Source organism: Stegostoma tigrinum, chromosome 27 (genome assembly GCF_030684315.1).
Source record: "Stegostoma tigrinum isolate sSteTig4 chromosome 27, sSteTig4.hap1, whole genome shotgun sequence".
Taxonomy (NCBI): Eukaryota; Metazoa; Chordata; class Chondrichthyes; order Orectolobiformes; family Stegostomatidae; genus Stegostoma; species Stegostoma tigrinum.
The window spans coordinates 8,253,636-8,280,102 of NC_081380.1; the positions used below are offsets into that span (position 1 = coordinate 8,253,636).

Sequence of the window (26,467 nt, forward strand, 5' to 3'; positions counted from 1 at the left end):
GGTCATTTCTTTCAGGGTTTTCTTTAAAATATGATTAAGGTCAGAGTTACCCCAGCATTACTGTATATGTTATTGGATAAATTGTTCATATTGCTGTGTTTATGATAGGTAGGTAAACATTGAAGGCCACTTGCTTGTTTGCAGTCTGAAGTAACCAAGTATTCATTCTAACTTAGAAAACATAGAGATTGATTTTCGTTAGGATGGTTTGAGTTCCGAAACAGGTTAAGTTTTGTTCCTTACAGGAGTTGAGGACAGCTCAGGAAAAACATAGTCACTTCAGTGGAAAATTTTAATCAAGCTTCCAAATCGTGAGTGTTTGGTTAGAAATCTGCAGTTTATTAGGAGTGGGAAAGTTTAAGCTCACAGTTTTGTGAGTATTCATGTAAGAGGACTCCATAGTTCACAAAAAAGAAACTATGGACAATCAGTTATGTAGTATTTAAAAAATGATTTTGCAACACTTCATCTTCATGTTTCCTCCTAAAGCTGTTCTCCTGGTCCAGGAGGTCCTTTTCTGATGAAGGGTCTAGGCCCAAAACGTCAGCTTTTGTGCTCCTAAGATGCTGCTTGGCCTGCTGTGTTCATCCAGCTCCACACTTTGTTATCTTGTTCTCCTGGTCCAGCCTGTCAGGATTACAAACGACCAATAGAACAAAAGCCAAACAAAAAAGTTTCTTAAAAAAGTCAAGTCAGTTCAATTTGGCTTTTTTCCTCTATCACGTTTGTCTAATAAATTATTTCAGAAACTTAAATTTAAAACAGATTAACATTGAGTGGAGGGAGAAAAAAGAAATTGTGGGGCAAACCTTGTTTATTCTAATCCAATGATGTGTTTTTTGAAATGGTTTTACTAAAGATATCTGCTGGAATGCTAGCTTTGGTGGACTGCTGTGTGTGTGTTTTCACCTTTTGAAAACCGCATGTGTTGACCTACTGAGAAAGTTGGCTGTTTTTACAGGTTTTGAATTTATTTCAATTTGATTCATTGGATGATAACAGGGGTGGGTAGTGACTGGGGAGATTTTTTAGTTGCTGCTGTATTTTTGGCTGCCAGACTATAACTAAGTCTTTTGTTTCTTTTATATCCTTTAATGAAAGTGTGGAGAGAGTTTGCGATACGAGTGTAAAAGACGATTTAACCAATTAAAGGGATTTGACCATTTGTTCCACCCACTTTTTCTTGTTTTTGCTGATCCAGCTATGGTTTGTAAATTAAAGCCTGACGAGAGAAAGGGCTTCAGACAGAGAAGTTGAGGCTGTTTTCTTTTTAAAGAGTTTTGTTTCTTTTCTGATTTACGTTGACCAAGACCTTTTTCAAACAAACTCTGTTAGTGAACGAAATCATTCTTGTCACAATGTGTAGGGTATCAAATAATATTGGGTGGCCACTCCCACTACGCCTCACTCACTCTCAGTTGACAGGTGGAATTTGATCCCTGGCTGCCAGACAAGTGTTTGTCTGTCTGGGAAACATGGACCTCTCAGCACTCCCCAGGTTTCTCTTCACAGTGTTTGACAGATTTGCTGTGCTGGCCACGTTCTTCATGGTGTTTGCCCTAACCCTTGACTTCATGAAGAGGCGCAAGTGTCAGAATTACCCACCTGGGCCCCGGGGCTGGCCTTTCTTCGGGAACGTTTTTCAGGTGGACTGGAACAACCCCCACTTGTCATTTGCCAAGGTAAAGTACAAATGAAATTTTTGCAGGAAGGTCGGTGAGAGGAGGCGTATTCCAGGTAGCTGTGGGAGTCGGTGGGCTTGAAATGGATATCTGTTGCTAGGTGGTTGCCTGAGATGGAGACAGAGAGGTCCAGGAAGGGGAGGGATGTGTTGGAGATGGTCCAGGTGAACTTGAGGTTGGGGTGGAAGGTGTTGGTGAAGTGGATGAACTACTTGAGCTCTTCTTGGGAGCATGAGGCGGTGCCGATACAGTCATCGATGTAACAGAGGAAGGAGTGTGGCTTGGGGCCGGTGTAGGTACAGAAGAGGGACTGTTCCACATAACCTACGAAGAAGCAGGCATAGCTGGGGCCCAAGCGGGTACCCATGAGCACCCCCTTTGTATGTAGGAAATGGGAGGAATCAAAAGAGAAGTTGTCCTCCCACCCACCTTCCTGCAAAAATTCCATCCCCTATTCCCAATTCCTTCGCTTTTGCCACATCTGCTGTCAGGATGAGGCATTCCACTCCTGCACAACCCAGATGTCCTCATTCTTCAAAGACCGCAACTCCCTCCCCCCCCACAGTGGTCGAGAACACCCTCGAACATGTCCCCCATATTACCCGCAACTCATCCCTCACTCATCATTGTGGCACTGCAGGAGGCCCATGATGGACATGTCATCTAAAGAATGGGAGGGGGAGTGGAAATGGTTCCATTCCCACCCTTGTCTGATTTCCGGAAACACCACTCTCTCCATGACTCCCTTGTCCGCTCCACAGTCCCCTCCAACCCCACCACACCCAGCCTTTCCCCTGCAACTGCGGGAAGTGCTACACTTGCCGCACACTTTCTCCCTCACCCCCATCCCAGGCCCCAAGATGACTTTCCACATTAAGCAGAGGTTCACCTGCACATCTGCCAATGTGGTATGTTGCATCCGATGTACCCGTTGTGGCTTCCTCTTCGTTGGGGAAACCAAGTGGAGGCTTGGGGAGCACTTTGCAGAACACCTCCGCTCGGTTTGCAACAAACAACTGCACCTCCCAGTCGCGAGCCATTTCGACTCCCCCTCCCATTCTTTAGATGACATGTCCATCATGGGCCTCCTGCAGTGCCACAATGATGCCAGCCGAAGGTTGCAGGAACAGCAACTCTTATTCCACTTGGGAACCCTGCAGCCCAATGGTATCAATGTGGATTTCACAAGCTTCAAAATCTCCCCTCCCCCCATTGCACCCCAAAAGCAGCCCAGCTCATCCCTGCCTCCCTAACCTGTTCTTCCTCTCTCCTATCCCTTCCTTTCTCCTCAAGCCGCACCTCCATTCCCTACCTCCTAACTTCACCCCGCCCCCTTGACCTGTCAGTCCTCCCCGGACTGACCTATCCCGTCCCTACCTTCCCACCTGTACTTACCTCTACAGGCTCCACCCCTCGCACCTTTAACTTGCCTGTCTCCTTTCCACCTATCTTCTCCTCTATTCATCGCTGACCTGCCTCCCCCTCTCTCCCTATTTATTTCAGAACCCTCTCCCCATCCTCCTCTCTGATGAAGGGTCTGGGCCCGAAACGTCAGCTTTTGTGCTCCTAAGATGCTGCTTGGCCTGCTGTGTTCATCCAGCTCCACACTTTGTTATCTTGGATTCTCCAGCATCTGCAGTTCCCATTATCTCTGAGACAGTTCAGTGGTTTCTGTTCACAGGGCTTGCTGAAATGATTCTTCTCATTCTTGCACTGGTCAGAACACTGCTTCTCGATCTTCCATCTCTGGAGATGCTCACCGGTTCATGGGAGGCACAGGGTCTGATTCATACTTACAGCAAGGCCTCTGTCTTATTAGTTAAAGTCACAGTTTACAGCAATTGCTCAAGGAAAGATAAAGTGGTTTTCTTCAGATTTAAAGTGACATTTTCCTGCAGAGAACAGAGAGATCTCCTGATCTGGTGCAGATTTAAAACCAGCCTAAGGGGCAACTTTTTGACGCAGAGCGTGTTAGGTGTATGAAATAAGCTTCCAGTGGAAATGATGGAGGTGGATACAATTACGACATTTAAAAGGCATCTTGATAGGTACATGAGATAATAGGAACTGCAGATGCTGGAGAATCCGAGATAACAAAGTGTGGGGCTGGATGAACACAGCAGGCCAAGCAGCATCAGAGCAGGAAGGCTGATGTTTCGGGCCTAGTCCCTTCATCGGAAAGGTAGGTACATGAATAGTAAGGAGTTAGCAGTATATGGGCCAAATGCTGGCAAATGGGACTAGATTAAGTTCAGATATCTGGTCAGCATGGACAAGTTGGACCGAAGGGTCTGTTTCCATGCTATACAGCTCTATAATTGCTGAGCAATCAGAGACAGGCGGCCCTGTAGGCCCAGCATTGCCACTGGAAGGAAGCATTGCTGAAGACTGAACAAGAAGGTCAGAGGGATGGCAATGCAGCTAGGCCCCAGAGAGGGGACTGCATGCAGCGATCAAGAAGACAGGGTGGGATTGCAAGCAGTGATTGCAAGTTCTTTAAACCCAGGTCACTCCCTATTCAAATAATATTCCGTCATAGTCCTGACCTGTGGCTTGTAGCTGGTGGGCTGATTTTGGGGAATCAGGAGATGAGGTACTCACTGTAAGATTCCTAACTTCTGATCTGCTGTTGTGACCATAGTATTCATGCAGTGAGTCCAGTTTAGTTTCTGGCCAATTGTAAATTCCAGGATGTTGATAGCAGGGTATCTGGCAACAGTAATGGCCTTGAATGTCATAAAGAGATGATTAGATTCTATGTTTATTTGAGTTCATAATTGCCTGACACATCTGAGGGCCGAGGTTTATGTACTACGTATCAGTGCAAGCCTAACATATTGATGTATTTTGTCAAGAACTGCTTGACTACATGACAAATTGACATGTACAGGAAGTACCATTAGTTGTTTTAGGAACAGTTAGTGCAGAAATAGAGCCTAAGTGTGAGGAGGTGCAAGTATTAGTGAAATTGAATGAGCTAATATCTACCGATTGAAAGACCAGTTGAGAAACACTTTCAGAAGCTGTGTCCTGGAGTTAGGACTTCACAGTAACCTGCAGTTTATATGACAAAGTGTAGCTGAGTTGGTTACAGTATTGAAGCATTTCTCAGTATCAGAGTACAGTCAATTGATGGGTGATAGCAATAACCAAGATAGTAATCGATGTATACAACAAACAACAACACCAGCCTTGCACATTTGGAATGTTAGCTGGGAAGCCAAATATATTGGAGGCAGACTATTTCGGATCAGGTTATGTTGGGTGACGTACTGTGTTTGACATCATTCTGAGCTGCCCCATGTTTGTTATCTGACCCACAAGTGGCCAATGTCAAACTCAGAAGAATAGCCTCTCTCTTCTGCCAGTTAAATCTTGTTTCTCTTTATTATGTTTAAGCTGTGGAAGCAATATGGTGATGTGGTGGGTGTGCAGTTCGGATGGACCAACACAGTGATACTGAACGGCTATGCAACCCTAAAAGAGGCACTTGTGAAGAAATCGGAGGATTTTGCTGACCGGCCACAGTTTCCAGTGTATGAGGATATCTTTAAGATCACAGGAGAAGGTAAATGTATCAGGTTTTGGAGACAGCCACACTAATCCTGGGAGGTGGGTTGGGAATTGCTGATGGTCAACCTGCAGGATATTCAATATCTCATTATGTCCATGAGAATGGCTGCTAAAGACTCCAAAGGAGTTGGGTCTCATTGTGTGCATTGTGACCGCTCTCAGTGTGTCCATGGAACTGGTCCAGTGTGTCCGGGGGAATCTTGTCCCGGTTTGTCCAGGGCTGCTGGTCCTGGTCTGTGTAGGGGTTCTGGCCCTGGCGTGTCTGTGGGATCTGGTCCCGGCGTGTCTGTGGGATCCGGTCCTGGCGTGTCTGGGGGATCTGGTACTGGTCTGTTTGGGGGAACTGATTCCAACTGGTCCCGGTCTATCCGGGGGATCTGGTCCTGGTCTGTCTGAGGGATCTGGTCCCGGCGTGTCATGGGGCGAATTGGTTTTGGTGTGTCCATGGTAACTGGTGACAGTGTTTCTTACCGAACTGGTCTCAGTAAATTCAAATGTATCATCTACCAAGCCACTTCGATACTGGTTTCGGTGTGAGCACTTACGTTTGAGTTCTTTAGCTGATTTCCCTGACACAGAATGTTCACCATCTGTTTGAATGCCTGGTGCCACCATCAATAAACCTGCCCTCCCTGTGTATGGGAAGGGGAGTGCTAATTAGTTGGAGCATATTTGGCTGGAAATTGAGTCAGTTTCTACAGCCAAAAGGACAGCCCTCATGAGGGACTTGCAGCACTCAGCAACAAAACCTAGATGTCCTCAGAACTGGCAGAATGAAATCTCAGCAGAGGTTGCACCATCACTTTTGGTCGAAATCTTGTGAGAGAGATGCATAAAGGAAGCCAGAAATCAACATGCCTAGCAACAACTAAATCAGCTCCCTCAAAGAGAAAAACTGGAGTAATCATCACTGAAGCTAGTCTGCAGATAAAAAAAGGCTGGGTGAAGCAATACCTCAAAAACTTACACGCTGTCCCTGAAGAGGCTCTCATCACCGTTTCTGGCTGTTCTGTTCTAGAGAAGCTGGACAACATGGCCACCAAGACTAGGGAGAATCTCACTCCAACTGATTTCCCAGGAAACAGAATCATTCCACCTTTAATCCTCAAAAGTGGAAGTACAGCGTTGTCCCTAAGAAAAGGGGCAGAAGTTGGCCATTGAGTATACTCTGCCTTTCAATGAGCTCTTCGGCTGGTCTGATGATCCTTAACTTCACTTTCCTGTCTTTTCCTGTAACCCTTGATTCCTATATTACTTAACTATCTCTCAGTCTTTAATAAACCTAATATTCCAGCCTCCACGATGGCAGTTTCTTATGAGACCTGTTGTGTAATGGCTAGAGAGGTTGGTCTAGTGGTTAGGATTCACTACTTTTACCCCTGTGATCTGGGTTTAATTCCCAATCAGGGAATGATAGTATATTGGTTTGGTGCGATCTGTCAAAGTAATGTAATGACCAGACAGCATGAAGAAAAATCATTGTTGTACTTCTGTCTCTTCTTTCCTGTTTAAATTAAGAAAAGAAAAATCAACGTTGCCAGTCTCTGAAAGTGCTGCTATAATCACATGACTGAAATGAGCTGGAACCACACCCCCTCCCCAGAACATTGCAGGGTTGTAATGCAGGTGGCATGGTGCTTAGTGGTTAGCACTGCTGCTTTACAGCATCAGGGACCCGGATTCAATTCCACCCTCGGGCGATTGTCTGTGTGGAGTTTGCATATCCTCCCTGTGCCTATGTCGGATGACTTGTTCTGGTTTCCTCCCTAAGGCCAAAGATGTACAGGGTAGGTGGATTGACCATGCTAAAGGTGGAGTTGTGGGAGGTGGTGTAGGCCTGGGTTGGTGTGGACTTGATGGGTTGAATGGCCTCTTAATACACTATAGGAGTCCTATGATTCTAATGGAGGACCACGAGTCAATCATTCAGCATCTTGGGCCTGTTGCATTATTCGGTGAGATCATATCTGATCTATGGCCTAACTCCATTCATCTGCCTTTGGCCCATATCCTTTAATACCTTTGCCTAACAAAATACTATCTAATCTTAGGTTTAAAATTAACAGTTGATCCACTATCCTGTGGAAGAAGGTTCCAAACATTTAGTCGCACATCAAAGTCATGTAGTCTTTCTTTACGTCCTGGAGATTTGGCCTTCTGTCAACTGTGACTATGAGCTGCTTGACGATGTCCCATCGGATCTGAAAAATCCAAAACCCATCATTTTGGGGGACATGCCTTGGCCTAATTCAGCAGGGGATGAGAATAAAAATGGGAAATAGCAGGAAGTCAAGTGCCACCTCACAGACTCAGGCTTTAGAGGGGAAAACAACCCTAATTTAAATCAACCTCATTCTCCATTGGCCATGACCCGTGTCTCTGTTTGAAGGCGATGAGCAAAGCTTGAAGGTCTGTTCCTTCAGACCAATGATGTACATCTGCTGGCAGGACTGAGTACTGAATATTGAACAACCCCAGCATGTAGGGTTCTCCAGCATCATTCCATCTTGGGTCAGAGGCGACCCTGTTGACTAGGTTATATAATCCAAATGGATAATGATCATATTCCTGAAGGCAGACTGCACAGTGAACTCACTACTGCCTGATAGTTGGCCTAGAAGCAACAATTATTGGGGTGTCAGTTGAGGCACAGGAGGTTCTTGCAGAGTGGAGCAGAGTGCTGAAGCCAAGTAGTCAGGAAGGTCACAGAAGAAGCAGAAGATAAAAGAAAAACAATTTGGACACGTTTTTAAAACTGACCTCAACTACGCAAGCTGTTAAGTTCATAAGTTCAACAAAAATTGATTCACACAACGGTGCCAGGTCTAGATTGGCCTGACAGAGCACTACAGTGTAGATGTCCTGAATCATCTTCACAAACGTAGAGGGAATCCTTCACTGTGCAAATGGAAAACTTGCCCCAAACTGCTTTTAGCAATTCACTCAAACATTTGACCATTTCATGTGGTGCAGAAATGTGGTTCTGGAGTATTTTGTGCAGTTCTGTTGCCCTGTTAAATGAAGGATATTGTTAAACTGGAGAGGGCTCAGAAAAAAGATTGATCAGGATATTGCCGGAATGGAGGGTGTGAAATATATAATTAGACCAGAAAGACTGGCACTTTCTTTGCTGGAACATTGAGGGGTTGACCTTATAGAGATTTATAAAGTTATGAGGGGCATTTATGAGACGAATGACACAAGGGTCTTTTCCCTAGGGTGTTGGGGTTCAAAGCTGGGCAAGTATTTTTAAGGTGAAAGGAGAAAGATTTAGAAAGGACATGTTTTGTGGGGTGGGGGGGGGGCAGCTTTTTTAACAGAGAGTGATCTGTGTGGGAAATGAACTTCCAGGAGAAGTGGAGAATGCAGGTACAATGTCAATGTTGAAAAGATATTTGCATAAGTACATACATAGCAAAGGTTTGGAGGATTATGCATCAAGTGCAGGCAGGTGGGACTAGTTTAGCTTAGGAACATGTTCGGCATAGACTGGCTGGACCGTAGAGTCTTTTTCCATGCTGTATGACTGTATAAATTACCAGATATCAGAAAATAGAGTCCACCAGAAGGAAGGAAACTCACCAGCCAACCAGAGGGCAATACTGTTTATTGGTGCCAGCTATGTACAGGACTGCCACGTTTGCTTCGGGTCTTCAGCCAAAACAAGCAGTGCGTCATTCAGAAGTGCTTGTATTGTGTTCTATTGTACATATTTTTGGGTCTTGATTCCAACTGAGGCCAGAAGTCTCAGTAACGGTTAGTGATAATGGGAACTGCAGATGCTTGAGAATCCAAGATAATAAAGTATGAAGCTGGATGAACACAGCAGGCCCAGCAGCATCTCAGGAGCACAAAAGCTGACGTTTCAGGCCTAGACCCTTCATCAGAGAGGGGCATGGGGTGAGGGTTCTGGAATAAATAGGGAGAGAGGGGGAGGCGGACCGAAGATGGAGAGAAAAGAAGATAGGTGGAGAGGAGAGTATAGTTGGGGAGGTGGGGAGGGGATAGGTCAGTCCAGGGAAGACGGAGAGGTCAAGGAGGTGGGATGAGGTTAGTAGGTAGGAAATGGAGGTGCGGCTTGGGGTGGGAGAAAGGTATGGGTGAGAGGAAGAGCAGGTTAGGGAGGCAGAGACAGGCTGGGCTGGTTTTGGGATGCAGTAGGGGGAGGGGAAGAGCTGGGCTGGTTGTGTGGTGCAGTGGGGAGAGGGGACGAACTGGGCTGATTTTGGGATGCGCTGGGGGAAGGGGAGATTTTGAAGCTGGTGAAGTCCACATTGATACCATTGGGCTGCAGGGTTCCCAAGTGGAATATGAGTTGCTGTTCCTGCCATCTTTGGGTGGCATCATTGTGGCACTGCAGGAGGCCCATGATGGAGATGCCATCTAAAGAATGGGAGGGGGAGTTGAAATGGTTCGCGACTGGGAGGTGCAGTTGTTTATTGCGAACCGAGCGGAGGTGTTCTGCAAAGCGGTCCCCAAGCCTCCGCTTGGTTTCCCCAATGTAGAGGAGGCCACACTGGGTACAATGGATACAGTATACCACATTGGCAGATGTGCAGGTGAACCTCTGCTTAATATGGACAGTCATCTTGGGGCCTGGGATAGGGGTGAGGGAGGAAGTGTGGGGATATTCCCACAACACATCCCTCACACCCCGCCCCCGCCACAACTGCCCAAAGAGGATCCCCCTCATTCTCAAACACCACCCCACCAACCTCCGGATACAACGCATCATCCTCTGACACTTGCGCCATCAACAATCCGACCCCACCACCCAAGACATTTTTCCATCCCCACCCTTTTCTGCTTTCCGGAGAGACCACTCTCTCTGCGACTCCCTTGTTCACTCCACACTGCCCTCCAACCCCACCACACCCGGCACCTTCCCCTGCAACCGCAGGAAGTGCTACACTTGCCCCCATACTTCCTCCCTCACCCCTATCCCAGGCCCCAAGATGACTTTCCATATTAAGCAGAGGTTCACCTGCACATCTGCTAATGTGGTATACTGTATCCGTTGTACCCAGTGTGGTCTCCTCTACATTGGGGAAACCAAGTGGAGGCTTGGGGACCGCTTTGCAGACCACCTCCGCTCGGTTCGCAATAAACAACTGCACCTCCCAGTTGCGAACCATTTCCACTCCCCCTTCCATTCTCTAGATGACATGTCCATCATGGGCCTCCTGCAGTGCCACAATGATGCCACCCGAAGGTTGCAGGAACAGCAACTCATATTCCGCTTGGGAACCCTGCAGCCCAATGGTATCAATGTGGACTTCACCAGCTTCAATATCTCCCCATCCCCCACCGCATCCCAAAACCAGCCAGTTCGTCCCTTCCCCCCCCACTGCACCACACAACCAGCCCAGTTCTTCCCCTCCACCCACTGCATCCCAAAACCAGCCCAGCCTGTCTCTGCCTCCCTAACCTGTTCTTCCTCTCACCCATCCCTTCCTCCCACCCCAAGCCGCACCTCCAGTTCCTACCTACTAACCTCATCCCACCTCCTTGACCTGTCCGTCTTCCCTGGACTGACCTGTCCCCTCCCTACCTCCCCACCTATACTCTCTCCACCTATCTTCTTTTCTCTCCATCTTCAGTCCGCCTCCCCCTCTCTCCCTATTTATTCCAGAACCCTCACCCCATGCCCCTCTCTGATGAAGGGTCTAGGCCCGAAACGTCAGCTTTTGTGGTCCTGAGATGCTGCTTGGCCTGCTGCGTTCAGCCAGCTTCACACTTTATTATCTTAGTGACGGTTAACCTATGTTTATTGTTACATCATACATAATGATATGGCTACAGAACAACATGTTCAGAGTTGTTCAGGGGCTAATCTTTTTGTAGAATGTATGATTACTGAGGTCTCATTGTTATTACAGCTGGCTCCCTGATAGTCTTTTAAAGTCTAGCTCTACATCTCCTTCCAAGTATTTGTCCTGTTTCCAACTGAAAGAACTTTCGTAATATTATGAGAAGTGAAACATTTAAGTTAACAAATTTCCTTTTGGACTGAAAGTGCATTTGAAAATACAAGTCTCCCCAACCTTTAAAAGTCCATTATCCAGAGATTCAAGCACTGCAGGATATCCCAGTTGCTCCTGAGCCCAGTATGTAACAGTATGTAAGACAATATTGGGAAGGCTGGTCTGGAATCAAACATTAAGCAGCTGTAACAAAAAGAAAAAAAAATTACTGCAATATCCCAAAGCATGGGAAAGTGAGTGTTGGCCAGCTGGACCTAGATGAAGATTGGTGGGAGCTTATTAAGAGGGTACCATTTCTACTTCACTGGGCATTGATTACCAATATCTCTTTCATGACATCTTCCACTGAAGAGAAGATCTGACAGTGAAGACTACTGACTGTTGAAAGTGTACTATCAAAGAGGAGTATCACTGTTAAATTGCAAGCGCAGGATAAAGTCTGAGATTCCTGTGCCACCTTCTCAAACATAGGGTGAAAGATACAAGTGAATCATCAAGAAGGCTATAGAGTATGGATTGAGTTCTTCCAAGGACTCACACAAGAACTGTGAAGAATCAATAAAAGGGCTCTGCGGAGATTTACTAGAAGATGTGCAGTCACTCCTGAGGCTACATCTGGAGTCATTTTGGAAGAAAAGTTGAGATAGGAGGAAGATTGTTGACTGTCACATCTGACTGTATCTCTGGAGCACTCGACGAAAACAAGAACCTCCTGGGCTTTCATTCTAATTTAGAACATCATTCTCATGTTTCTGTACTGCTGAAATTTCCTGGACATTCGGGTTTCTTGTTCCCTGTGCTCTTGGACCATATCATCAGGTACGCCCTGTATGTTTTCAAACAAAAGCTCAGTCTGACTACACCTTGAAACTTAAAGTACTGGAACTTGCATCACTTCTTCAACATGTGGCACTTCTTCATTAGCACTGAGCAGACAAACTGCTAATTGGAGAATTCCACTCAACTCTCAGAAAAACACCGCATCAAGAATTGAAGAGTCAGGCACCACAGGATCTGCTTCTGGAAACAAATGAGTTGATATTTGCACATTATCAGGCTCAATCCCAGATACATCCCCTGGTTAGAAATGTTTAAGGAAGGAGGAGGCTTTTCCTCTCAAAGTAGAATTGGAGAGGAGTTGTAATGTTGACTAGAAGTTGAGAAATTTCTCACAAAATGCCATCCAGCCTTCTTTAGATGAAAGCTGGAGAGGCTGTACTAAATCCTGCAGAATGGAGTGGAATCATTATTTTGGCTATTCTTCATGAGATCAGATTTCATCACCATTTGTCCAGAAATCTTCTCCCTGACCTGCAGAAGCTTCTGCCAAATGTGGAAGACCTTGTTACACAAGACTGCTGATTTAATAAGGGTTTGGTCTGATTCCTTCGTACTGACAGAGGTTGTCTGAAAACTTTTCCAATGTTGGTGAATATAATTTCACACTGAGATTTGGAAGGTTACTGCCTCTCAGAATTTAGAGTTTGACATGTAGTACTGAAGGTGTAAACCACCTCACAGTGGAAGGCATGACAGTAATGAATGATCCAGAATCAAGGAAAATAACTTGTATTATCTAGTCGGCATGGCCAAGTCGGACCGAATGATCTGTTTCCATGTTGTTTAGCCCTATGACTTCAAAGCAACTGAGCAGAATGTCTGCTCTCAATCATCATGTAACCCCACAGAGCTAACAACCTTGAAGTAGCTTCCTTTCTTGTTCATTTTACCGCATTGACCTTCATTATGGAGGTGATCAATATAATGTATTTTGATAAGATGAATTCTTTTATTGCTAACATGCTGAAAGTGGTCAAATCTGCCACACCAAAAGCAGTGGACTCCTCACTAGCAGGAATTTTGTCACTAATAGTTCTTCCTTACACCACACTGTCAACTTTTAAAAAGTGTTCTTTCTCCATTTTTGATGGGCTTTGGTGAGTGGACCAGATCTCAATGAATAACATTATCTTGAAAGAAACACTACTGTGCTATTAGCTGCTTTTCACTCATCCCTTCTGATAGCAATTTCCTCTGAAGCTTGTATCACTTGAAGATTCACTGGAAGATATTGCCCATTTTCCAATAACACAGAAATTTTTTTTAAAAAATCACTGCCTTTCTGTTGTTTCCATGTAGGTATTGTCTTTGCAAGATATGGTCCTTGGTGGAAAGAACAGAGAAGATTTTCACTTTCGACACTGAGAAACATTGGGCTCGGAAAGAGATCTCTGGAGACAAGAATCAATGCGGAGGCTGAATTTTTAAACAAAGAATTTGAAAATGCAAAAGGTAAGGAAATGATATTTTTGAGAAAGTGGAAGACACATGAGCTGTTGTGAAGATGCACTAACACTTTGTGCGCATATTAAAATTCCACATGAATTTAGCAACCCATTTCCAAGATTCCCTTTGGTGCTAATATGAAACAAACTGATTATCCAGAACATCAATGATTTTATAGGTAGTCCCAGAATGGTTTGCTAGCTAAGCCATTATCACTTGAAGCTTCTGAAGCACTGCCTTGGCTTGTGGGACTTTGGTACTAGGTCTGTTTGTAGTTCCTGAAGGCTGTCATTGATAAGAATGAGTGCAGAGACATTGGAGTTGTCAAGGACAATAGGAGCAGAGATATTGTAATAAGTTGCAGAATTGGGAGACAGAGAATCGGAAGTCTGAAAATTTAAAAAAAAAGGAAAACTTTATCCATGAGTAGCTGATGAGGTTCTTCAGAATAGCCAAAATGGGGAGGCACTGGCCTAGTGGTATTATTGCTGGACTGTTAATCCAGAGACCCCCATAACAGTCTGGGCACCTGGGTTTGAATCCTGCCATAGCAGATGGTGGAATTTGATTTCAATAAAAATCTAGAGTTAAGACTCTAATGACAATTATGAATCCATTGTCAATTGTTGGGGTAAAACCCATCTGGTTCACTAATGCCCTTTAGGGAAGGAAACTTCCATCCTTACCTGGTCTGGCCTACATGTGACTCCCGACCCACAGCAATGCAGTTGACTCTGAACTGTTGTCTGGGCAATAAATGCTGTCTAGCGAGTGATACCCTCATCTTGTTAATGAATAAAAGAAAAAAAATGTAGGTCAAAATTCTCTTCCCTCATGAGTGATGGAGGCTGGGAAATTGAACATACTCAAGGTTGAGTTAGCCAGATTTCTGGTCTATAAAGGAGTCTATATGTTGTGGGAAGCAGGCAAGAAAGTGAAGTGAATGCCATAATAGATCAGCCATGACCTGATTGACAGGGCAGGAACGAGAGTTCAAGCGGCCTACTCCTGCTATTTCTTCTTATCCTGTGAACTCGCATAACCTTCAAAAGTCAAGAGGGCAGTTATTTGGTGCAAATATTTACAGTGCAATGGGAGAAAGTTGAGAGGAGGACCAGGCGAGTTCCTTATACAGAGAGCCAGTGCAGGCATGATGGGGTGAATAGCTTACATCTGGTCTGTAACTATTCTTGATCGTCCTTTGTAAACTCTCTCAAAGTAGCTGTACTTTGTTTCAGACCTGATCATTTCTCTAAGGAGGGCAAACAGTAGCTGGTATTCAATAGATTCAATTCTGAATTGGATGCCCAGCCCCCAATTCCAAAGTACAATTGGTAAATGTGAGAGTTCAGAAATGCTTGCTGCATGCATCTTGACTTGGAATATTCACATCTGATGTCATTTCTTCAGGTCTCCCTTTTGACCCGCACATCAGTCTAAACCATGCAACCTCAAACATTATCTGCTCAATTGTCTTTGGAGAACGCTTTGACTATCAAGATGAAAAATTCCACAAATTCCTTCATTATGTTGGAGAAAGTTTTGTCCTGGAAGGTGGATTTTGGGGTCAGGTAAGTCAGATCTACATGTGTATTGGGAGGGTGTGCATTGTAGGATTTTGAACATCAGTTCCAATTTCATGGAGCAAAACCAAGGTGGAGCCACAGTTTGACATGCTGATAGATCTGAGTTTAGAGAAAATACTGTTGTTTGGGATTATGTTTGGCATGGATTGTTTGGACTAAAGGGTCTACTTCCATGCTAGATGACTCTATGACTTGGGAGCTCAGACTGATAAAAGATCCAATATTTAAATAGCCACCAACAGGTCCATAAGCTGGCCAAGGTCAGGCTTTATGGAATGGAATATGAGTCATTTTTCTTTCTTCCGATACACCCGGAGGGGGGCCACGAATATCTTTGAACGATAAAGAACACTCGATAGGTGGGCTGGGGAGTCATAAATGATAGAGAATATCCAGACAAAAGCAAAATCCTGCAAATCTGATACAAACGCAGAATGCTGGGCAACTCACCAACGTTTGTGGCAAGAGAAACAGTCTTAAGGATTCCAGTCCAGTATGGCTGTTCTTTAGAACAATTTATCTGCCTAACATTGACGACAGAATCAGTTACGTGCCGCAGGAGAATGTGTTTAATTTCAAACTCTGTGTTCACCACAGGTGCTAACCTCGTTTCCCTTCATTCGCAATTTCCCGGGTCCACACCAGAAAATATTCAAAAATCAACAGCTGATCATCCAATTCATTCAGAACTTAATCACGAAGCATGAAGAGATATGGCCCCCTGATGAGACCAGGGACTTCGTAGATGCTTTCTTAAATGAGCAAGAGAAGGTTTGTAACAGATATCTCACTATGTTAGAAGTAGAGATGTGTGGATGTGTTTTAAATTCAATTTCTGTGAGGTAATGTAATGGGGGCCTGTGCATTTTTTCATCAACTATCAGAGGCCAGCACAGATTTCCCTCCTTCCTAAATATTGTACTTAGGAATATCTGGAGTTAAGAATCTAATGATGACCACGAATCCATTGTCGATTGTTGGAAAAACCCATCTGGTTCACTAATGTCATTTAGGGAAGGAAACTGCCATCCTTATCTGGTCTGGCCTACATGTGACTCCAGACCAACAGCAATGCGTTGACTTTAAACTGCCGTCTGGGCAATTAATGATAGGCAAGAAATGCTGCCTGGTCAGCGACGCCCTCATCCCATCAATGAATAATGGTATGAAGGACTCTGTACCTAGGTATCGCACCTGAGATGGGACCGTAACTGGTGACTTGTAAACTTTTCACTGTACTCATTTGAGAACATGTGACAATAAACCTAATTCTAATTTTAATTCGACACTGGGAAAATTTTAATTCAGATTCTATCGCAAGGAGTACTGATCCTGAACCTGAAATAGGGCACAGTACCACAGTAGGCAGCGCAGGTACCTGCTGGCATACCAGGGGAATCTGCCTAACCACATAAAATCAGATTAAGCTGGGAAAAACGTGGGAAAGAGTGGCACTCGCATGCCACACTGCCTTTTGTTTGACAGTCTGAGATCCACAATCCAGTCCCACAGAAAAGATGGACTTGTTTTAGAAACTGCACACAGAAAGGTCAGAAGACGTGGGTTTACAGGAGTAATACTTTGGCTGTTTTTAATTCATTACGTTTTTATGACTGATACTTAAATCTTTATGTTGCACATTTAGATGAAGCATGATCCCAAGACAAGTTTTGTGAAATCCAATTTGTTAGGGACGGTTGTAGACCTCTTTGCTGCCGGAACTGAGACCACCTCCACCACCCTGCGCTGGGCCCTACTCTTCATGGTTCTTCATCCAGATGTGCAATGTAAGTGTGTCTCTGTGTTAGAGTCAAAGCCTGGGCGACACAAAGCCCTGTTATTTTTTACAAGTAGATAACCCACTGCCTTTTTATCAGTTGAAGGAAAACAAAAAACCACAAATTATCATCCTCTGCACAATTCCCTCTTGACATTTGAAGAGGCCTCCACCATGGGATCTAGAATGAAGGGACATGCGAGTGTTGGGAAAGCTCTGACTGAGAGGACAATTCTTGCATTTATGCACCTGCGGTTCATGTCTCTTCATGAGGAAAGAGACGATTTGTAAAAGATATTCATGCTGCATTCATCGGAAGGAATTTTAATGTAAAGGGAACAACATTTTTCTCATTTATGTGAGAAGAGTGTGCTGATCGGCTGACAAGTGGACTCTGATTGGTAGTATTGTTGGAAATCTTTGACAAAATGTGTTTTTTTTCCAGCTGTTCCAAAGCTCCAATCCTCCAGACATTAATTTTCTGTTCCCAGTGTCGGAACATTGCAATAATTTCCTCATCCAATTCAGATGCAAATCTCTTTTGAAAGTAATAATTGAATCTACCTCCGAAACACACTTACGCAGTGTGTCGCAGGTTTTAACTACTCACTGCAAACGAACATCTAATGGTTTTTTAGTCAATCTGGGGACAATGTTCCTCAAGCCGGAAGGGTCAATATCTACCTCCCAAATACGGATGGCCTCCTCCTTATTACTCTGATGGTCAATTGCAGACATTGCATCTTCAGAGCTTTATTATCAACCGAAGTACAGTTTCAACACATCCCTCACCTTCCTGGACCTCTCTGTCTCCATCTCAAACAACCACCTAGAAACCGACATCCATTTCAAGCCCAACGACTCCCACAGTTACCTAGAATACACCTCCTCCCACCCACTTTCCTGCAAAAATTCCAACCCCTATTCTCAATTCCTTCGCCTCCGCCACATCTGCTCCCAGGATGCGTCATTCCACTCCTGTACATCTCAGATCTCCTCGTTCTTCAAGGACCACAACATCCCCCCTGTAGTGGTCGAGAACATCCTCGACCGTGTCTCCCGCATTTCCCACAACTCATCCCTCACACCTCGTCTCCACAATAACTGCCAAAAGAGAATCCCCCCTCGTCCACAGATACCACCCCACCAACCTCTGTATACAACGCATCATCCTCCGACACTTCCACCATCTACAATCTGACCTCACCACCAAAGACATTCTTCCATCCCCACCCTTGTCTGATTTCCGGAGAGGCCACTCTCTCTGGGACTCCCTTGTCCACTCCACACTCCCATCCAACCCCACCACACCCGGCACTTTCCCCTGTAACTGCAGGAAGTGCTACACTGCCCCGACACCTCCCCCTTCACCCCCATCCCAGGCCCCAAGAAGACTTTCTACATCAAGCAGATGTTCACTTGCACGTCTGCCAATGTGGTATACTGCATCCGATGTACCCGTTGTGGCTACCTCTACATTGGAGAAACAAAGCGGAGGCTTGGGGACCGCTTTGCAGAATACCTCCGCTCGGTTCGCAATAAACAACTGCACCTCCCAGTTGCGAACCATTTCAACTCCCCCTCCCATTCCTCAGACGACATGTCCATCCAGAGCCTCCTGCAGAGCCACAATGATGTCACCCGAAGGTTGCAGGAACAGCAACTCATATTTTGCTTGGGAACCCTGCAGCCCAATGGTATCAATGTGGGTTTCACAAGCTTCAAAAATCTCCCCTCAGCCCACTGCATCCCAAAACCAGCCCAGCTCGTCCCCGCCTCCCTAACCTGCTCTTCCTCTCACTACCTACTAACCTCATCCCTCCCTCTTGACCTGTCTGTCCTCACCGGACTGACCTATCCCCTCCCTACCTCCCCACCTATACTCACCTCTACAGGCTCCATCCCCACCCCTTTGACTTGTCTGTCTCCTCTCCACCTATCTTCTCCTCTATTCATCTTCGATCCGCCTCCCCCTCTCTCCTTATTTATTTCAGAACCCGCTCCCCATCCCCCTTTTCTGATGAAGGGTCTGGGCCCGAAGCATCAGCTTTTGTGCTCCTAAGATGCCAGTTGGCCTGCTGTGTTCATCCAGCTCCACACAATGTTATCTGCAGTTTCAATGCAACTGGTTCTGTTATCATTGTCTATCCAATATCGTGTTTGAGTTTGAGGTCGTAACAATCTTTACAAAACTTGTTTCACTCACTGTGACTTGTTATGTGTCAGTGTTTATAGGAGATAGCTCCCTGCCTTGTAATACACATATACTCTACTTTTCTGCAGAGTGTGTAGTTTTACTCAATCAAACAGTCATATAGCACGGAAACAGACCCTTTGGTCCAACTCATCTGTGCCGACCTTGTTTCCCAAACTAAACTAGTCCCTTTGCCTCCATTTGGCCTATATCCCTCTTAACCTTTCCTATTCATGTACCTGTCCAAATGTCTTTTAAATGTTGTAACTGTACCTGCATCGACCACTTCCTCTGGCAGCTCATTCCAAATACAAACCACCCTCTTGTGTAAAAATTGCCCCTCAAATCCTTTTAAATCTTTCACCTCTCCACTTAAAATTATGCCCTACAGTTTTGAACCCCACTACCCTAGGGAAAAGACCTTTGCTATTCTCCTTATGTATGTCCCTGATGATTTTTTTTAAGCCTCTATAAGGCCACCCTCAACCTTCACTACTCTCTAGTTAAAGAAAATCCCACCTATCCTGCTTCTCCTTATAACTCAAACATGCCAGACCTGGTAATATATTTGTGAATCTTTTCTGCACCCTTTCCAATTTAATAATATCCGTCCTAAAGCAGGTGATCTTCAAATTACCAAGGGTCCATTTGCCACTGTGTGATTAATCTACTAAGCAGTATTAAGGACAAGCAGGAGAATTTCTTAATCAGGTTAATATTTATCACTAAACTGACAGCACCAAAGCACACTACCAACTGGTAATATCCAAACTTTAGCGATCTTCCCCAATTCATTACAATTCCGGACAGGATCCCCCAAAATGCTAAGCTTCTGGGTGAGGGGGCGGGAGTGGGAGGATGAACTAGTTCCTCTTCTTAATTCATCCAGCCCCTCAGGTGGTTACAACAACATTAATTTTTTAAAAAATCCCTTCTCTGTGGATACCTTCTTTCATCTGATCACCAGCGCTGACCTTAGCACTCAGCGTCAGAGACAATCTTTCCCTGCAACACTGGGGTAACTGGGGCTAGTTCTTCAATCATGACTGGCATGGCAGACTAATGATCAAACACAGGCTGGCACACGTGAAAACATTCAGTCCCACTAGTACACTCCAGCTGAGTTGTAACTGGCTATTTAACCCCTGTTCTTGTTCATTCTTCAAAAGAGAAAACACATAATGTATATACAGGGTCAGAGAGCCATACAGCATAGAAACAGACCCTTTGATCCAACAGTCCATGCTGACCATAATCCCAAACTAAAATAGTCCCACTTGCCTATTTTTGGCCACATCCCTCCAAACATTTCTTATTCATGTATTTATCTAAATGTCACATCAACTGCTTCCTCTAGAAGTTCATTCCACAAACGAACCACTCTCTGTGTAAAAAAAGTTGCCTGTCATTGTCTTTTTTAAATCTTTCTCCTCGCATCTTAAAAGTTTGCTCCCTAGTCTTGAGATCCCCCATGCTAGGGAAAAGACATCTGCCCATTCACCTTATCTGAGCCCCAGCATGATTTTATAAATCTCTCTGAGGTCACCCCTCAATCGCCTATGCTCCAATGAAAGAAGTCACAACCTATCCAGCCTTTCTTTATAACTCGAACCTCCTATACACGCCAACATCCTGGTAAATCTCTGCTGAACCCTCTCCAGCTTAATAATGTCCTTCCTATAACAGGATGACCAGGACTGGACACAATTCTCCAGAAGAGGCCTCACCAACATCTTGTACAACTTCAATATAACAGATTGGGACATAATCTACAGGGAGATGACATACTGTTGAGTAATGGGTTGTTAGCCTCTCATTATCTTTGTAATCACGAGAAAATCATCCAGTTTCTTTGAAGTAGTGTTCGCACTTTTAAGTATTACATTCCATTGGGCTCTCTCCATAGAGCCACTTAATTTTCAATCACAGCCATTTTTAGCCCTAAAGCCCACTTATGAAAAACACATTTTGGAAACGCAAGTTAAAAATGTGCACAGTAGTTTGGAGTTCATGAGGCAATTGTATTCCAATTTGCCAAACTTAATCGTGTATGAATTGCAGTTTCCACATTATGTCAGCACTTAAGAGATGATTGTCGACATTTGTTTTCTTTTGTTTCTGTAGCTAAAGTGCAGGAAGAGATTGATAGCGTAATTGGGAAGGACAGAAAGCCAGCATTGGAAGACCGTGAGGAAATGCCATACACTAATGCCGTTATCCATGAAACCCAACGGGCGGGAAATATTGTTCCCATTTCACTTCCTCATCAAACATACAGAGATACAGAGGTCCTGGGCTACACAATCCCAAAGGTACAGTTTGGAATTCATTTCAAATGTGTAGCCCCATCTTCCACTGCCATGATCTGCTCCTCTTTGAAATCACAACTCCTTATCAAATCTAATTATTAGTTATGAACATTCACAGTTGCACTGATACCTTAAAATTAGGAAAATGATGTTTCTTGCTGAGCTGAACAGCTCCCTGTTACTTGAAGAACTGAATGTATTGGGAACAGACATCTGTAATGGGAAGGTGAAAATATAGTGGTGGGAGGGCTCATTAGACCCATTTACCTCTTTTTCTTCTGTGTTATATCTGTACCTGGGTGCCCCAGGAGTTGGAGGACACTGGTACACTTGAAGTCTTCTGAGATTGGTGGGCACCGCTGGGATTGGAGTGCACCATTGGCCCTAGGGATGTCATTTCAGTTTAAAATCTTTACATTTCCTTTTGAAGATTTGATTCATATTACAGTGCCCCTTTAACAGGCTAAAACCTGGTTAACTGTCTAATTTGCTTATGATTATTTAGACTGGTTAATTGAGATAGTGTAATGCTGAAATGACAGAAAGATTGCAGCACCAAAGGTAGTCAGTCAGGCCAAAGTATTCATGAGTAAGAGAAACTCAAATAGGCTCACGACCTAACCCCCTCTCAGTTGTCTTGCAGTTGCCTCCTCATCTGATTTGGATACAATTCCCTTTTGAAAGTTACGACTGAATTTGCCCCGAACGTACTCTAAAGCAGGGTGTCTCAGTTTTGAACCACTCACATGCAAAACAAAATCTTCATGTCATCCAACAGTTCTTTAGCCAGTCTGCAACTGGGGATAATGTTCCTTAACCTGGGCAGGTCTATATCTCCCTCCCATATACAGGGTGGCCTCCTCCTTATTGCTGTGATGGCTGATTGCAGACATATTCTTGACAAATGTGTCTCTATTTTAATGATGTAGGGAACAACAATCATCCCAAATCTTTCCTCCTCATTGTTTGATGAGAACGTTTGGTCAACTCCACATCAGTTTAATCCAGGTCACTTCCTCAACTCAGAAGGGAGGTTTGTGAAACCAGAATCCTTCATCCCATTCTCTGCAGGTAATGTACAATTCGAGGAAGCATTAACTGTACTGAAATATACAGCTGCAGATTTGTAATGATGTAAAGTCACATCTTAGTGTAGGGTCCACCTCAAAGAGGATATGGAAAATCCCACAAATAACCACGTAAATTAATGTCAATCTTCAAATCTTCTTATGGGCGTCCCAGTTTTGAAAGGGGTAATTTGATAGTTATTGAAGAAAAAGAAGTAAGATAATATTTACATAGTATTGAGAAATGTTGATTTCTTGTAGTTGAGGTAGGATGTTATCAGAGGCACATCGGGTATTTAAAACAGTGATTGCTACTGTGATATACGTTGTTATATTCTGTGTTGTTATTATTTGGGAACTTGGGTTAAAAATTGATAGAAGTAGATATTAGTTTTCTGTTCTGTGAAGGTGACTTCTTTCTTCTAATAAAGGTCAGAAAGTCATTTTGTACCAAGATTGAAAGACATCCTTTTCAAAAAATAACACCCGTTATTCAATCAGTATGACCCCACCGTGACTTTCCGACCTCTCACCTGATGAGTTTACCATTCATTGTTCCTCTCTGTGCAGGTCACCGTGTGTGCCTGGGGGAGCAGCTGGCAAAGACTGAACTCTTCCTGTTCTTCACCTCCATGCTCCAACAGTTCACATTCCATCTCCCAGAAAATGAGCCAAGACCAAGCTACACAGAATCCAAATTTGGAATCACCCTGAGTCCATGTGCTTATCGCCTGTGTGTTAAATTCAGATAAAATGTACAGGGGGAGGGTGGGCAAGGTCTTCAGGAGCAGTGAGGAGTCACACACCTTCTTTAAATTATAGAACAGAATAAAATATCCTTGATTGTCACTTGTACTACAATACTGAGGTATAGGAGTACAGTGAATGACTGCTTTTTAATGGCACCATCTTAGGTACACACACTGAGGTAGAAATCTTACAGAGTAAATAAAAACATAGCATTCTTATACAAAGAGGTTTAAAGGAAAGCAAAAGGATTACTTACAGAGGTAGATTCCACATTGTGAAAAATTTTTAAATTACAGTCCGATAACAGCAGCTCAGCGTGTTGCAGCGGGGCAAGTCCAGCAATTGTCCTGCATTGCTCCAGCCTCCAGTTTGTTCCTCACCAACACTCAGCAGCTACAAGGTCAGCCAGGCTGCAACGGGATTCATATCTCAGCTCCTCTGTCGCTCTAGGGACTTGGCCCCTCATCGCTCCAAGTACTCAGCCTCTCTGTCCGCTCTGGGAATGCGGTCACTCTGTCCGCTCTGGGAATGCGGTCACTCTGTCCGCTCTGGGAATGCGGTCACTCTGTCCGCTCTGGGAATGCTGTCACTCTGTCCGCCCTGGGAACACAGCCTCTCTGTCGCTCTGGGAACGCAGGTACTCTGTCTGCTCTGGGAACACAGCTTCTCTGTCCACCCAGGGAAAGCAGTCTCTCTGTCCGCCCTGGGAACGCGGTCTCTCTGTCTGCTCTGAGAATGCAGCTTCTCTGTTGCCCTCGGGCTGCCTTCTCCTGCTCGTTACGGCTGCCTGCTCCCACTCTCGCCGCCAGCTCCTGGGAATCACTGCCTGCATGATACTATGGGGCTGCTTCCCCATGTGCTTCTGCGGAGCTCTTCTCTGTGCTGCTCCAGGACTTGCACCCTCACGCTGCCGTAGGCCACACTGCTCTGGATTTGCTGCTGACTCTGATGCTGAGGAGAGAGAAGAAGACAACAGGAGAGAAAAAGAAGAGAGGAAAAGGAGAAAGGAGGAGAAAGACGCAGAGGAGCTCCGAAAGGAGCGTACTACTCTGCTGCCACCTTGCACGTCTGAAACTGATCCCATCACTAATTGCTTTTCTGATCCCCTAGTGTAAGATGTACGTAAATTCCTAATTACTCCTGTCTTCATGTGTGAAACCAAACTGCCTTGATTGATTGGCTGATCATTGCTGCCAATCTCTGCTCTTTCTTTGATTAAATTATTCATGGATTCATAAATTATAATTTAGTTGTGCCTAATACTGTCAAGCTAGTTTTGTGAGAAACTGTAGAATTCTTCCTCCTTTCTACCAAACGACTTTGGAGATCCATCTTTGGTTGAATTTGTGCTGCTATTTCGAATAATCCGATGGCAGTGATGAATTTGTGCAGGAGGCCAACTATCCCAATACTAGCCTGAGCCACTCTACACAAGCCTAAATCTAAACTGTGCCACCAGTATATAAAAGGGAGCCAAAACAGTGTATTCTGTGTCATAGATGTGCTGCTGAGATGCTGCTTGGCTTGCTGTGTTCATCCAGCTTCACACTTAGTTATTCTGTGTCATGCTGTCTGAGGACTATTAGTTCACTGCCTTGTTACAATGTAAAGAGGAATCAAGATGGCACCAATGGCAGAGGGAGTAGGAATCCATGGATCAATATTCTTATTAATTCATGGGTTGTGAGCATTCCTGGAAAAGCTAACATTGTTCCCCAGCTGTTATTACCATGGAGCATAGGGTAAGCTGCCTTTTTGAACCACTTCAGTCTACAGTGCTGCTCAGAAAGGAGTTCCAAGTTATTAATCTAGCGACGGCAAAGGAATGGATGATATAGTTTCAGCTCAGGGTGCTGAGTTGCTTTGAGGGGAGCTTGCAAACGGTGGTGTTTCCATGCATCTGCTGGCCTGCTCCTCTAGAAATCATGGTTTTTGGAAAGTGCTATTGAAGGCACTTTAGTGATGATCCAGCTGGCAGTAATCTTGGACAAATCAGGTCTCATAGTGAAACCTGGCTTGATAGATCATAAGTTTTATTTTTGAGCTTTGATTATCATGGTGGTCATCACTGAATATAATCAAATGAAGCTGCCAATGTTCTTTTAACAAAATAACATAAGTTTATTACACAAAAACTATATATTTCACAATTTGGAAAGATCTTTAGAAAAACAGCTCAAAGAAAGATGCAATCCTTTTCCAAGCAATATTCTTTACAGCCACTCAATCCTAGTCAAGTATCGCAATGACCTAAACTTCTCAATTTTGTACACAAATTAGTCTTTCCAGCCCTTCTCTTTGGATTGCTGAAGGAGGTTAAGACTTCTTTCCAGCTCTGATGGCCTGGACGTGTCTGTCCGGTTGTGGCAGCGTGGAGATCCTATCAACTGCAAACTTGTCCTTATGCTCAGACGATTTTTCTTCTGAACTCAATCCTTTGTGAACATTTGTTTCTGTGTCATCGAATTCAACTTTGTAAAACTGCAGCAATCAGCTCCCTAGGCAGCTATTCAAGTCATTAAACTTAAATCGCACTTTGTCCTGGATGGTGTCGAGCTTTTTAAGTGTTGATGAGCTGCACTCATCCAGGCAAGTGGGGAAGATTCCATCACACCACTGACTTGTAACTAACAGATAGTGGACAGGCTTTTGGATTGGAGATGACTCAACTCAGATTTCCTCTGATCTACTTTTGTCGGCATAGTATTTATATGACTAGTGCAAATCAGTTTCTGGTCATTGGTAACCCACAGGATGTCGATAGTAGGAATCAGTGATGGTAGTGGCACCTCATGTTGGAGATGGTCTTTGCCAGCAATTGAAAGCAATTAAGCCATTCCCAGTTGTTGAAACTACATAAATAAAACACTTTATTGCCACAAAGGACAGGTGATTACCCTGCAGAGGAATTTAAGGAGTTAATCAGAGGAAAGCTGTGTCTTTGAACAGACAGTTAAGGCCAAATGTAACAAGGAAACTACATCTGATAAGAAGGCAAGCTGTAGGTTTGCAATAATGTCCCATGACAAACTTGTGAGAGAGAAAATCATGAAAAAATCCAATACCAGAACAAATCAGTGGCAGAACTTCAAAGGATAATACGATACAAGATTTGAACCTGGACACTTCCAGATACATACACTGTTGGTAGAATTGTGGCCACGTTCCACCATTAATTGGCTAACAGACAATTTGGGTTGTGAGGCTAAACCTATTCTTTTTGGTTGTTACATGCAATAAAGATTAAATCATTGTTTCA

General features: G+C 44.4%; 1 protein-coding gene across 2 annotated transcripts; it reads left to right on the plus strand.

The window, feature by feature from the left end:
* Window positions 1–1,236: 1,236 nt before the first annotated feature.
* LOC125464680 (cytochrome P450 2D3-like) lies at window positions 1,237–26,467 on the plus strand. 2 transcript variants are annotated; one of them, XM_048557363.2, is made up of 9 exons: window positions 1,237–1,682; window positions 5,082–5,250; window positions 13,379–13,531; window positions 14,936–15,096; window positions 15,709–15,882; window positions 16,757–16,898; window positions 21,207–21,394; window positions 22,321–22,462; window positions 23,029–26,467. In XM_048557363.2, the coding sequence occupies exons 1-9, from the start codon at window positions 1,476–1,478 to the stop codon at window positions 23,208–23,210; spliced, it is 1,518 nt and encodes a 505-aa protein (XP_048413320.2). In that variant the 5' UTR covers window positions 1,237–1,475; the 3' UTR covers window positions 23,211–26,467. The 2 variants fall into 2 exon arrangements, with proteins under 2 accessions (XP_048413320.2, XP_048413321.2); XM_048557364.2 differs by lacking the exon at window positions 22,321–22,462.

Excerpts from the sequence above, each read along its gene's own strand:
- LOC125464680 (XM_048557363.2), top strand. The coding sequence starts at position 1,476 with ATGGACCTCTCAGCACTCCCCAGGTTTCTCTTCACAGTGTTTGACAGA. Across the intron at positions 5,251-13,378 it reads CTTTAAGATCACAGGAGAAG|GTATTGTCTTTGCAAGATAT; the intron begins GTAAATGTATCA and ends GTTTCCATGTAG. Across the intron at positions 13,532-14,935 it reads AGAATTTGAAAATGCAAAAG|GTCTCCCTTTTGACCCGCAC; the intron begins GTAAGGAAATGA and ends TCATTTCTTCAG.